Here is a 12958-nt window from a genome sequence, read left to right on the forward strand (position 1 = left end):
TTTCTAAAACCATCTGGTTATACTTTATATGTATACTTTAAATGATACTTAGTATCATTTCAGGGTCTTGCAAAAATATTTTGCTATACTAAGCGGTAAAGAGCAGCACTCATCTCAAGCCTCAAAGCACACAAAGGTGTGTGATGACTGAAAGATCTCTCAAACCACCATGACATGGCAACATTTGTGTGTCATTGTCTGCTATGGTATAAAGGGCCGATTCAATTCAACAGAGGAGTAATACTTGCAGGTCTGGTGCAAGCGTAACTAATACAGACCCTGCTGAGCAGTTACCATGCATTACTAATGAGGGACATGCAGCCAGGAAGTTGTATGCCACACTCAGCTCCTGAAGCTGTATGTAGCTACCAAGCTTGATGTCTCCTTTTATTTTCCTTTTTTTTGTGTTGCATTGTTTTAAATAATACATTCAATTAACTAATTTTTAAAGGATTTAAACACACTGTAGAAATACATTGTTCTAAGATGTCATGTAATCAAAGCCATTAATTCGGATAAATTCCCTATTCCTAACTTATACTGAAATGAACATTGTAGGAAAGCTCAGTTTAATGATACCATGGAGTATATTCTTGCTTCATTCACTGCTGTCCTCTTTGCAAGGTAAGAATTTTATTCCATTTCTTTTAACTTTTACAAAGATTTCTCTAAGTATTTTTCTATCATTATATTTTTTGACCTTGCTGAAATTTACAAATGCAACTTAAACAAATATATATCACCATTCTCTCTCTCAGGTGTAGAAACTAAAATATAACTTATTTTTTAAGATACGTTTTTATATGTCTGAATTTGTTGCAAAACAATTACTTATGAACAAAATCTAAGTTTCTTGTATTTCTTGCTATTTTTGTCAGATGAATAAGCATTTTCAATGGGATATGATTTTGTCTGAACAGACTGCACCTGCAGTTTAAAATTTTTAGACTGATAGGGTAAATAATTGCTCTTCTAGTTACAGAAATGATGTTATTTTCTATGTAGTGCAACTGGATCTTGCAGATAGTTTTCATGCAGCAATTATAAAGATTTCTAAGGCAATAAGAGAAATTGTTTTGTTGTTTTGTGCACTTTTTGTTTGTTTATTTGTTTCCTTTGTTTAAGCATGGACTAATTTAAAATTATTTACAATTGAATCTTACAAGTAACACTCAGAAAATTATTATAACCCTAGAAGTTTGATTCCGAAGAGCTCTGAGCACCTCTTGTATTTTATCTGAGCCTTTGTTCTGAGCCTTTGAAGAACTACAAACTCTTTTCCCTCTTTCATGGGAGCATGTACCAGAACTGAGACCATGAAAACTTGCAGGTGAATAATGCTTGAGAGAATCAAGTCCTCAGGAAGGAAAACATGTAATGCTGCATTCCTTGGAAACTGAAAAATTTTGTGCAAAGATGCTCTGTAAAACTCAGGATCATTGAAAACCAAAATTCAGTAGTGTTGTTTCAAACTTCACATTGCTTGCCAAGGACGGAGTAATGCTGTAGGAAAAAAATGTTTAACTTGATGACTTTTTAATCTGCAGGATCTTATTGCAAGCTTTCTCCTTTGAGAAGAACTTTGAGGTAAGGTTTTGTTCCTTATTTGTCAAGTCCTACTAATAGAACAAGAATGAGTAAGTGTGACACAGTGCAAGTTAGAAAGTAAAATATAGCCTTGAATTCAAGATGTAAAATGTCATCTACATGTAGGTTGGATGTAGAACACACTTTCAGAATGTTTACAACTCTTTTCAAAGTATTTACATAATGGGCACAGGTCCTTCATTTGAAAAATGGAGTTCCTTATGAAAAATGATACTTCTATGGTCTTGAGAATGCTTAGAGGAATAATGGAATGAAACCAGCATGAGATCATGATTTCATGACTGGAAAAATACATTAAATGAGTATCCTTCTACAGTCTTAATTGCATGATAAAATCGTAGTTGCTATTTGAAGCACAAAGAATTAAGTGCTGTATAACCTTAAAATAAACATTTTCAATTCAAATCTTCATGTAGAAGCTGAAATCCAAACAAAACCCAAACTAGGGAATGTTCCTGATCCCATTGAATTAAATGGGAACTATGCCATCCATTTCAATGGAAGCATCCAGTTGGACGTAGCTTCAAATGTCTAATGACCTCTAATACATCTAGCGAACACACATGCACATCTTGGAGTATTGATAGAACTAAGCGTGTTTTATAGTTTGATGCCCTTGTTTTGAAACTTAATCACAAATTTAAATTGGCTCCAGCTGGAGAGTCATCTCTTGCTATTACAAGTACCATCACAGTATATTCAAGCAACACTCAGGGGAACTTACAGCCACTCACACATAGCATCAACTAAATATGAAGTGGCTTTACAGTTTTGTATCCTGTTGTGTAAGCCTGTTTTGCCTATTTACGTTTCCCCACAGGCTCCAGGTACCTCCCTGTCCGAGCAGAGATCAGAGTGCTGCCCAATTCAGTAAAATGAGACAATGACAAAAAAAAAAAAAGAAAAAAATAATCACCTTTTTAAATGTTAACCCAAGAAAGACCTCTTTGATAAAGTTATGGTAATCAGAGAGAAACACTTCTCTCAAGGGAGTTGCTTATTCAGGTTGCTCCAGGGACCTTTGATAATACAAGATCCTTTTTGTTTTCTTCCAGAAATGAGTTTAATGCAACTCGACAGAAAAGAGATCTTGTAACAGCCGAGGTAGGTTATACCTCCAAAAGTAGGAGGGAGGGAAAACCCTCCTCCCTTTTCTGCTCTGGACCTTTGCCATCCTTACAAATGAGCCTTTGTGGGGAGAAGGGCTGCGGTAACAGGAGGACAGTGAGGACAGGAGCAGCTAGTCCCCATCTGCCCAGCCCCGACTGACCCAGGGCCTCATGCCTTCATTCACTCTCAGCAGAGCACCCGGTGGGCAACCTTCCCTGATGAGCTGACTGACGCACACCATGGGAAATAAACCCACCATGTCTCTCTCTGTCTTTTGTGAGGGTGAACAGAATGTCCTGGAAAGCCGTTTGTGTTTGGTGAGAGGCACAATGGCAGCGCCGCTGGCAAGGCTCCCTCACGCACGTGGTCAATGGTGGCTCCAGCGCAGCCCTGGTTCCTATTGCCCCGGCCCCCTGATGCCTCAGTGTTGCAGCTCAGCAATGCTGCTCTGAAATTTAATAGTAAACGGAGAAATCTCATTCCCCCACTGGTACACACTTGGGTTATGGACCCCAGCCAAGGGTTATAACCCCGTTTGACGGGGTAGGCAGGAAGCTGTAGAGTGTCTCTCCTCAGGGTCTTTGCGAGGAGCCTGCAGCTGAACCAGGGCTGATTTACTCCAAGTCCCTTTGAGATCTATGTGCCCCTGACTGAGTCAGAAGGCAGTGGGTGTGAAATGCTGTGCTGAAATCAACCGAGCCTCTGAGACAAGCGGACTCGTGGTATCTTTGGAGGGGACCTCAGCATGGAAGTGCTGTTGCACCAAGGACGCTTTACTGCCCCAAAATAACACAAAGGCCAAAAACCACTTTCCTGAGGCAGGCAGTTTAGAGTAGCTATCATGGAAAATGAAAGCTTGTGCAGGGAGGGAAGGGACACCTTCCAGCTAGCAACGGGCCATGGGAACCAGGAATAGTTTTGGTAGGGGGGCCTTCCAGGTGATGATTTGATGAAATCTATTTCAAGTTGATTTTAGACAGATCATGCTACTTGGATACATCCCACTAAGCATTTCCATTTGGAAAAAGGAAGTCTTTATGTCACTGTAAGAGGCATTAGTAAGACTTAACCTAACATGTTCCTTGCATGACACCGTTGACATTCAGATCCATCAGTTCAAATTCCAGAAGTGGAGAATGGCTGGTGTCAAGAGGGAAGAAAGAAATTAGCCTATAAGCAAAGATTAAAACAATTTTTGTACTTAGTTGTGCAGCCGAAGGCTGGTGCTTACGTCTGTGTGGAGCACAGAAGGGTCACTGTTTTTCTCACAGATTATCAAATAGGAAATAAGTAAAAAACAGAGGAAAGAGTAGCTATTTAAGCAAAAGGGCCCAGATTTATAAAAGAAGGGATTTAAACTGGCCATGAATAAATGTAAATGGGAAATATGTAGCTACTCATCACTTCACCCTGCTAAACTTTTCAGTCAGACTAGTTGGGGGCAAAAGCCCCAGATTACTTTCAACCTGGAATAAGATCAGTTCTTGAGGATCAGCTCTTGGAAGGAACAATGTGATGTGACAAGCTGCAGTAGCAGGGTGCTTGGTCAGATTCAGGGCTTCCTCATAGTCTGATACTCCCTTGTTCCTAAACAGGAAGCAGCTCAGGCAGATCCACTTTCTCTTTTGTTTGGGATGAACCAAAATGCAATTCCAAAGGTCCTCAAGGAGGACATGAAGTCCATTGCAGCTAGAGTGGCCACAGTGGGATGATCAGGGTGCAGCACAGAGCATGAGTCAAGGGAGAGGATGAAATAAGGGATGTCATATCTTCAAGCTCACCAGCTACGGGTATTTGACTGAAGTGAAAACGGCAGATTGTTCTCTGTCTCCTCAGTTTTCCTTCCATATGTAAATGCAAAACTTCCCAGGTGGAGCCCCAGTGGTTCACTGGAACTGGAGGGCATGAGGGAAAGCAAGCAGTGATCTCACAGCACAGCTGTGTCCATTCCCATCCCCTCAAAACCTGTGCTTCTCCTCCGAAGCCTGCCAATCCCTCCTGCAGCACCCATGACTCTACCTTGCTGGCTGAGATGCAAATTGCTGTTCTGTATTAAAAGTCCCAACCCAGTGTTTGGGTGCAAGGCCTCAGGCTCTTATCAGCTCATTTGTAAACCACAAACACCCTGATTTTGCTTTTATGTTTCTCTGACAGGTTCAAGCTGCGTCTTTGTTGCATCTTCGTGGGACCCAGATGCAGAGTCCACCAGGAGGTGAGGGCTGTGCTCCTCACCCGTGGGAGGAGAGAGTCCTGAAAATACTGCCTTCCTACCAGTTTCCCTGTGTTACCATGGGCTGTGGAACCCTTCTTCCTTATGTCCCCTACAAAACCCTGCCCTGTCTCATTTTCTCATGTTATCCATGTTAAATTAAGAAAAATTCCTATTAAAATTGTACTTTCAAAATAAGGCCTTACAACCAAATCTGAACAGCCAACTAAGCCAATACTTTGATATTGGTTTGTTGTTTTTTTTTTTTTTAAATTTAGGTCTGTTGCAATTTTTCTTTTCTGCCACTTTTTTTCTGGCCTTGGCAGAGAATGTAGGTATGTCAGAGAGACAAGTAACTGGTTGTGCAAAGGGACAGGGGTACTCAGGCAATGAACACACATCTGCTCCTGGAGAGTCTTAAGCATTGTACAACCATGTAAAGGAGGCCCAGGTGACAGAAGTTGTTTTACAGTACAGTTCATTATATTCAACTTGGGTTGGAATTTTGGTATCCTTCTTGGAAAATGCCTGGGCAGGTCCTTTCTGTTGCATTTTTCTATGTGAAAGGATATATGCAATTTTGCAACTCACAATTCTAACAACAGCAAAGAAGTTTTCCACATTGGTGCTGTTCTAGAAGCAATATTTTCTGCTTTGTCAGTATTTTCAGAGTATCTGTGTATATTTGGAAATCAATTCTTTAATGAAAAAAATTCAAAACTGAGCATGCAAAGGAATTTTCACAATGAAGGATGATGTTCATAATAATTGGTAGCTTCTGTGTACCTTTAATGTAAAGGTCCCATTTTGTTCCCATTCCAGATCACTAGCAGCTTTACTTCCTGCTTTTTGCGATGCTTTTTTAATCTCCATCAGCAACACTGAAAGCTTTTGTATGTAGGGTTTTAATCCTACTCCAAGAAGGAAAACAGCTATCTGCAAAACCTGAGGAAGTTTTGCTTTGGGACTACTTTTCTTCTCCACTTTTGGGGAATTATGATTTAGACCCCCCTCAATGAATGATTAGTAAATGACAGGGAGGTCTTAGCTTTCAAACACACTATAAAACCCTTTAATGTAACTGCTTTTGGAAACAATTACTAATTATAAAACAAGCCATTCCCATGGAATCTAAAGTCTCTGACTCCGGTCACCTCTTAAGCAGAAAAAACCTTTTAACTGACTTTTTTTAGCATGTGGAGAAGGTTGTTTATGACTGGTAAATTATGTATTCTGGACTAATCATAAACTGAATGTACCCTTTGCTGTAATGCTTAGGAGGGAGGAGCTGAACATATGTATAAATTATGCTGAATTTAGTCAATTAGAATAATCTGTGTCCTGCATATTTTGAGATCAGCAGGACTGGGGTTTGATTTCTTTACATGGGAACTTGACCTTTTGTTTGCTGGGAGGAGGCTGACCTTTTGCTCCTTTGTTAGTTTACAAGTCTCAAACCAAAAGAGAGAGAACCTTGTTTCTCTTTTAACCAAGGAACCCAAAGGATAAAATTAAGTAAATGTTAAAAAATGGAGATTGTTGTTTGTTAATTTTCTCAGCTAATATAGCTGCTTGTGATTTAACAATAAACAGATTTAATGGGGATCTTGCAGCCTGTTTGCAAAATACTGTATCTACTATCGGCATGTCGGATCACTCTCGAGGAAAAAAGGCAACGCAGAAAGAACCGTGTCTTGCAGATTACACCATCTAAGGAGTCTTTCTGCTGTGCCTTTTGCAATTGGATATGTCTGTCACGAATTGGCCTCATAAGCCACCAGCGTGCCTGTAGCAAATGTGGATAGTGCCTTCCCAAATCTTTGTTCACGAAGCCTAGCCATGAGTGAGTGAGTGAGTGTATCTACTAAAAGGCTCCTATGCCTGCTTACAGGTTCATGTCCTCAGGAGTGCCTTAATGGAGCAGCCTGCACAGAGGCGGGTGATTGTGACTGTCAGTTATTTCAGGCTCAAGGAAACAGGTGCCAAATTGGTAAGTTTTGGGCCAAAGGGTTTAGTTTCAGCTTCAAGGGAGATGCAGGTTTTGAAAACAATACTGTTAGCAGCATATTTGTGATTCCTCTGTGGTAAGACTGTCATTCGACAAGTAGCTAGGAGTGTTAGGGATGTATAGAGAGCAGGAATGCCTATATTTTAGCACTTGGGCTGAAACAATGCAGATACCATAATAGACAGATCACTGTCTAGTGCATCCATAGCCAAACAGATTTTTTATAGTTAGCTGAACAACCAAAAAGCCACTGCCTTTTTTCTAACAGTGAGTTACTGCAAATAAAATTACCAACTATTTCAGTGCACTAGTTTCTGTAATTTGCTGTTTGTAGGGATCGACAAGAATTGTCTTCCAGGATTGGGAGGATATCGAAATCCCTGGCCTCTATTTGTAATTAAAATGTCTCCACTGAAGCAAATAAAAAAACTTAATGATGGTTGCACATGGTTAAAACTACAGACTAAATATTAAGAAAAAGTACTGACTTCATTTAAAGTTGAAGAAATAAGTTTATCTTTTGTACTTGCTATGTATTTCCTTTTAAGCTCTTATTTCCTTTCCGAGCTCCTACTTTCATAGATGCCTGTGACACCTGTCAATTTTTTATGACAGTGCTTGTTGTAAACTCATTGTGCTCTCTCCAGTACCTAACACTGGTAAGGACCGAGATGGGATTTGCAAGTCGTGGGGACAGTACCATTTTGAAACATTTGATGGCATCTACTACTACTTCCCAGGAAATTGCTCCTATATTTTTGCAAAAGATTGCAGTACTCCAGAACCACAGTACACTGTTTGGGTAAGTATGTGAACATACACTAGAAATAAGTATGTAAGTAAATATAGAAGTAAATGAGTAAGTAAAATAAGTAGAGAGACAGCAAATGTACCAAACTGCTCATTGCTTACTTAGACATAAAATTATTTTCTGGAAATGTTTAAACATATGTACAGTAACTCAAAATACTAGTGAAATTATAATCAACAGAGTCAGGATATTAAAAATAGTATTTCTTACTCCTCTTGTCCTTAATGAGATTTTTGATCTCTCCCTTCTTGGAGATACCATGAATCTCAAAGCAAACCTTGGAAACTTTAATGAACTGAAGCTATCAGATAATAAGCAAAACTGATTTGCTGAGTAAAGTGCAAACAGCTATCACTTGCCAGGCACCTGAGCATACTGGGCCCCAATTCACAGCCTCTGACACGCTGTGAGGATCTGCCTTCCTGACCGATGGGATTTGCTCTCCCATCCTGTCCCCTCTGGGGATTTGCATTCTAATTTTGGATTACCTCTAAGTCATGCCAAGAAGATTAACAGCTCAAAAACCTTCATCTTGACCTATGTATGGAAGGCACTCTTTTTAGTAATTTCTTCAAGTTGCTGGGTATCTGTGGTTAATGACTTTGGATCAGGGAGAGTTCAAACCTATACCCTGTTTGAAGAAAGATGCCCTGTTTGTCAGGCTGTTAGTTACTGTGGGGAGAGCATACAAGCTCATTATATTACTTCATACACAATGGTTGGAATTTAGTGCTGACTCAAACCAATCCCCTTGCTCACTATGCTATAAATGTATAATGGGGAGAAGCACACTTCAGAAAAGTCTACCTTTCTCCATTAGCGGGGCTGGAAAGCCAGTGTAAAATGGATTTTAACAGATCCATGTAAATTAGATACCTGCAGTAATCTATGGGAGCACTCCAAAATCTCAAAATATCCTGAGTGGTTCAGGAAGGCATGTTGTAGTTCAGTTGGTACGAGTCTCAGCTGGCAGGGAGAGTGCTGGTATTATGCTGAAGTTTTGTACTGGTTTGTAGTCCTGTCTTACAGACCAGACCTCTAGAAACAGAGCAAGAGGGGTGTTTGCAAATAAGGAACTCCTACTTTGGCAGCTATAAGCTAGCTCACTACAGTGTCCCTGAAGTTCATTAGCGTAAAATACCAATTTCATCCAGTATTTTAATCACTGTCATATTATGCTTTGTGCTATTAAATGGTTGCTGTATTTCTCAGTAGTATTGGCTAGCATGAACTCCTGGTTTTGCATATCTTTGTAATTGTGACTTTTTAATATTCTAGGTATTTATTTGTAAAGCTCTTTCAGTAACTGGAGCATAGAAATGTAAAATATCATATGTGAATTTATGAAAAATGCTGTGAAATTATTGAGAACAAACAGTTATTCTTATTGTATGCATATTTTTCCCATCTAAGGTTCATAACAGTCCCCACTGTTATGGTTCTGTATATACTTGTCAGAGGTCCATCAGCTTATTTTTTTCAAACCAGGAAGAAATAATTATTTCAGGCCATGAAGTAAGAAAAAATGGAATCAGGTAAGTGTTCTAATGGTGGGGTTTAGTATTTTATTGCAAAAAGATGATGTAGAGTTAGAGAAATTGATGCTTTTTACACCATCCAGATAAAATAATTCGATCTATGTCTGTATTGATCCTTTGCTGTTCTATATCGGGGCTGACAGAGCTCTAGTGTGAGCAGATGTAACAGTACTGATGTAGTACCTGAGAGAGAATAGAACACACTCCACGCATTAACCCTATGTTCAGCTTCTCAGCTGTAACCTAACAATTATTCATTACTGCTTTGTACAGGTAAAGTCTGTGTCAGGCAGCTCTAGCTAATCCTTGGTGCATCCTGATACCATTTTGAGCAAGACAGTCATTGTTCATTCTTGGTAGCTATAGCTAGTACAAGACATGATCTTCTTCCAGATGAGTCTGAGTTGGTTAAAACAAAGATTCTAAGCCCCTTTGAGGCCCAAACTTCACAAAACTTCTCTGAGGTACATCAACCCCCAAAATTTACCTTTTCTTTTTCTTTTTTTTTTTTTTAAGTAAGTAAAAAGATGAGCTCAAGGCTATCAGAAGTTTATTTTACTAGTTGATAAATTACAGAAAATTCAGAGAGTTAAGGTGTTTTTGTGTATATTAGTGTCTGAAACTGATAACTGTTCAACCCAACAACAAACAACTTTGGAAGACTAGCATTAGATCTGTGCTTATTATTGTCCAGTGGTCTTTGATCAAGGGAGGAAGAGATACAACATTTTTGGCAATAGTATTTTCTGTACTGTAAGTTTCTCCATTTGCAGATGTCTAACCCAGTGATGACCTGGTGCCCAGAAGGTCATAACATCAAACAGCTCCTTGCCCAATGCAGCATGCTCGTGAAGTCAAGTATTCCTCAGTGTGCTGAACTGGGCTTTGAAAGTGAAGATTCACTATTCTTTCAGGCTTATAATTGGTACAACTAATAGGTGTATACAACAGAAAAGCATTCATTTTTGATGGCTGATATAGAGAAGTAAACAGAAGAAAAGATAATAAAAACATGATGAAGAATTGAATGGAGTGACTGCATACACCAGGGAAAAAGGGTTTAGTGAGTTAGATGGTGATGTTTTATGTGGTATTTTTCTAGCAAGAACCTCATCTCATCTGAGATCTTTGAAGCAGACAATTTTTTTCCAGATTAATGTTGCCTCAGACAGTTGGAAATGCTTTTCTTGAGAGACTGGCTGACTATATTCTGGTGAAGACTACCTTTGGTTTTTCTCTTGCTTGGGATGGAAACTCTGGTATTTATATTAAGCTGACAGAAGATCATAAGAGAAAACCTTGTGGCCTTTGTGGAAATTTTAATGGCAATAAATATGATGACCTGATACTGCAAAATAGTAAGTAAATAGCTTACCGTTAACTTGCGTGAACAACTTCTATGTTAACTTTAAATATAATGTTGTTTAAATATAATGGTGTAAAAAGGCAGAGTCCTCTTTCAGTTATTTCAGTAAAATAGTGTATCTACTCTACTTTTGCTTCTCCTTATCATTCAAAATTCAAATGGAAAAGGTTCTAGTTCAAAAAATTATCTATATGTGCATTTAAGTGTTTTCTTGCTCAACAAAGCACTTGGGCTATGTTTATCTTAGCTGATGAAAGTGCCTTCAAATAATAAATAAATAAACAAATGTCTGTGGTTTTGTCTGTGTTTAAAGATGAAGGGAAAAGCACCATCTCAAGTCATTCTTTTATATCAACATCATAAAAATACTAGTTGAAATCTGTAAATTTCTGAACTGTTGCCAGGGAGTTCCTTGTGTCTCCTTGTTGGTATGGTGTCCTATGGTCCTCCAACTATACTGTAGAATGAGGAGCTGCCCAATGCTGTGTCTGAGGCAGAGATGAGTTAAACTTGTATTCTGCAGTCCATGTAGGGAATACTCCATAGGGACTTTTTTCCTACTTGCAACTAATATGAGAAAAAAGAAAAAGAACAAGTTTGAGAATATGACTAATATTTTTCTCAGTCTCTTATAAAAACAAGATAGGACTATTTTACTGTTACCATTCACTGCAAGGAGAACCTAGTCCCAAGGCTCTCCTTGTTCTTAAGTCTCAAATGTTGTCTCATTAACTTTTTTCACCATTTTTTATGGTTGATAGTGGAGCTTTTTAATTTTCTTAGCGAAGGAAGACTCAGTGTACATACCTTGCATAATCTTTAAAAATCTGCCCAGTATAAATTTCTCATACTTCTTCTTCAATGAGAGCAATAAGTTTTGTGCATTCACTTCTGCACACCAGACTATGGTATGTTTAATAACCAGTTTAAACTGGTGATGTTTAATAATAGAGAAAAATGGTATTTGGTGGAATTAATGAATTCACATGATCTCTAAAAAATAGTGATTTCAGGACCTTTAAATATATTATCTGTTGTAAAAGACTTGCAGTTCTTACCTTACTTCATTTTCAGAGCTACATTTCTCTGCCATCATCATTCCTTCTTGCTTTTTTCTTTATCAGATATGATAGCATTATTGTAACGTACAATTGAGAGCCACATGAATCATGTTAACCTTGAGCCAGTTGTATCACATGGTGCCTTGCCTCTGCAAATACAAAGCATGAAGTCCTGAGATCTTCAAAAGAATATGTTGCTAATTCAAATTACTTCCAAGCTACAACATTTTTCTAAGAGTTTCCAAATCTTATCAATCATTTGATATGATGATTTATCTCTTCCAGGTAAACTACTTCCCCCAGTAGTATAAAGGAAGCTCTTACATCTATCCTGAGTCTTCCAGAGTCCAAATGCTCTTTATATGTAATGCTCAAATAAATAAGTTGCTGAGAGGCACGTAATGCTCCATTTCAAAGCACAGTTTAAAAACAAACTCCTTTTCTGTTTCGTTATCTTAATTTTTAGTGCCATCTGTGTACAGAATTGTTTCAAGGACCATGATTTTATTTTGTGGTATTTCTTGAAGATTTAGAAGTTTTTTTCAAGCCATGTTAAAATGTAAATAAAATAATTTTAATGTGTTTGTAGAAGCAGAGCTATGTCAATAAATTTACCTCTAGGTCAAACTCCAGCTTTTTATGTTTGGGAAGGGTTTTCTGTGTAAAGAACTACTCTGACAGAGAGGGAGAAATATTTTAAGGCTCTCTGACTCTTAAGTAAAACAGCTGGTTAGGATCTTATTTTTGTTTATTTGTGGAGATCTAAGTATACATATCCGATTAGTATGTTTTGTGGCTTTCCACACTGCAGTGTCCAACTTTGTACTTCTTGTGCTAGAAGTACAGTTAGTAGTACAGCTCTGTGAAAAAAACCCTCTAGCTGATTTCATTTCATTATCCTATCTCCTAACCATTCATAGACGTAGATAACCATAGCATAGATACTAATTATTATAAGGTTCTTCAAGGTAGAGGCAATATACCCTTTTTAACATAATAAAGAATGTAGAGAAAATGCAATATTTAGTTCTTGCTGCAAATATATGGGAAATTTGGGTCTGTTTCTTTACTGCCAACCTTCTCGTATGTCCATGTATCTTAACCTGTTGCCATGACTTCTAGTCATGCATCTTGTTTATTAGTTCTCCCAAGCTTATGCTGTGAGGAGGGCTGGGCGTGTTGTGGTATGTTTGTTGTAGGGCTTTTCTGCAACAAGGGAAAAGGAGGGAGATAATAGCACTAACTGA

The 12958-nt window shown here is 38.4% G+C and overlaps 1 protein-coding gene across 1 annotated transcript in view; it reads left to right on the forward strand.

Annotated features, from left to right (window-relative positions):
- Window positions 1–2915: 2915 nt before the first annotated feature.
- OTOGL (otogelin like) overlaps window positions 2916–12958 on the forward strand; it is an 89186-nt gene continuing 79143 nt past the window's right edge. The window contains exons 1-6 of the mRNA XM_032688072.1: window positions 2916–3035; window positions 4873–4930; window positions 6819–6917; window positions 7583–7737; window positions 9160–9281; window positions 10437–10642. Coding sequence (XP_032543963.1) covers window positions 2958–3035; window positions 4873–4930; window positions 6819–6917; window positions 7583–7737; window positions 9160–9281; window positions 10437–10642 — 718 coding nt within the window. The 5' untranslated portion in view covers window positions 2916–2957. The remainder of the gene's footprint in view (window positions 3036–4872; window positions 4931–6818; window positions 6918–7582; window positions 7738–9159; window positions 9282–10436; window positions 10643–12958) is intronic.

Source organism: Chiroxiphia lanceolata, chromosome 5, assembly GCF_009829145.1.
Source record: "Chiroxiphia lanceolata isolate bChiLan1 chromosome 5, bChiLan1.pri, whole genome shotgun sequence".
Taxonomy (NCBI): Eukaryota; Metazoa; Chordata; class Aves; order Passeriformes; family Pipridae; genus Chiroxiphia; species Chiroxiphia lanceolata.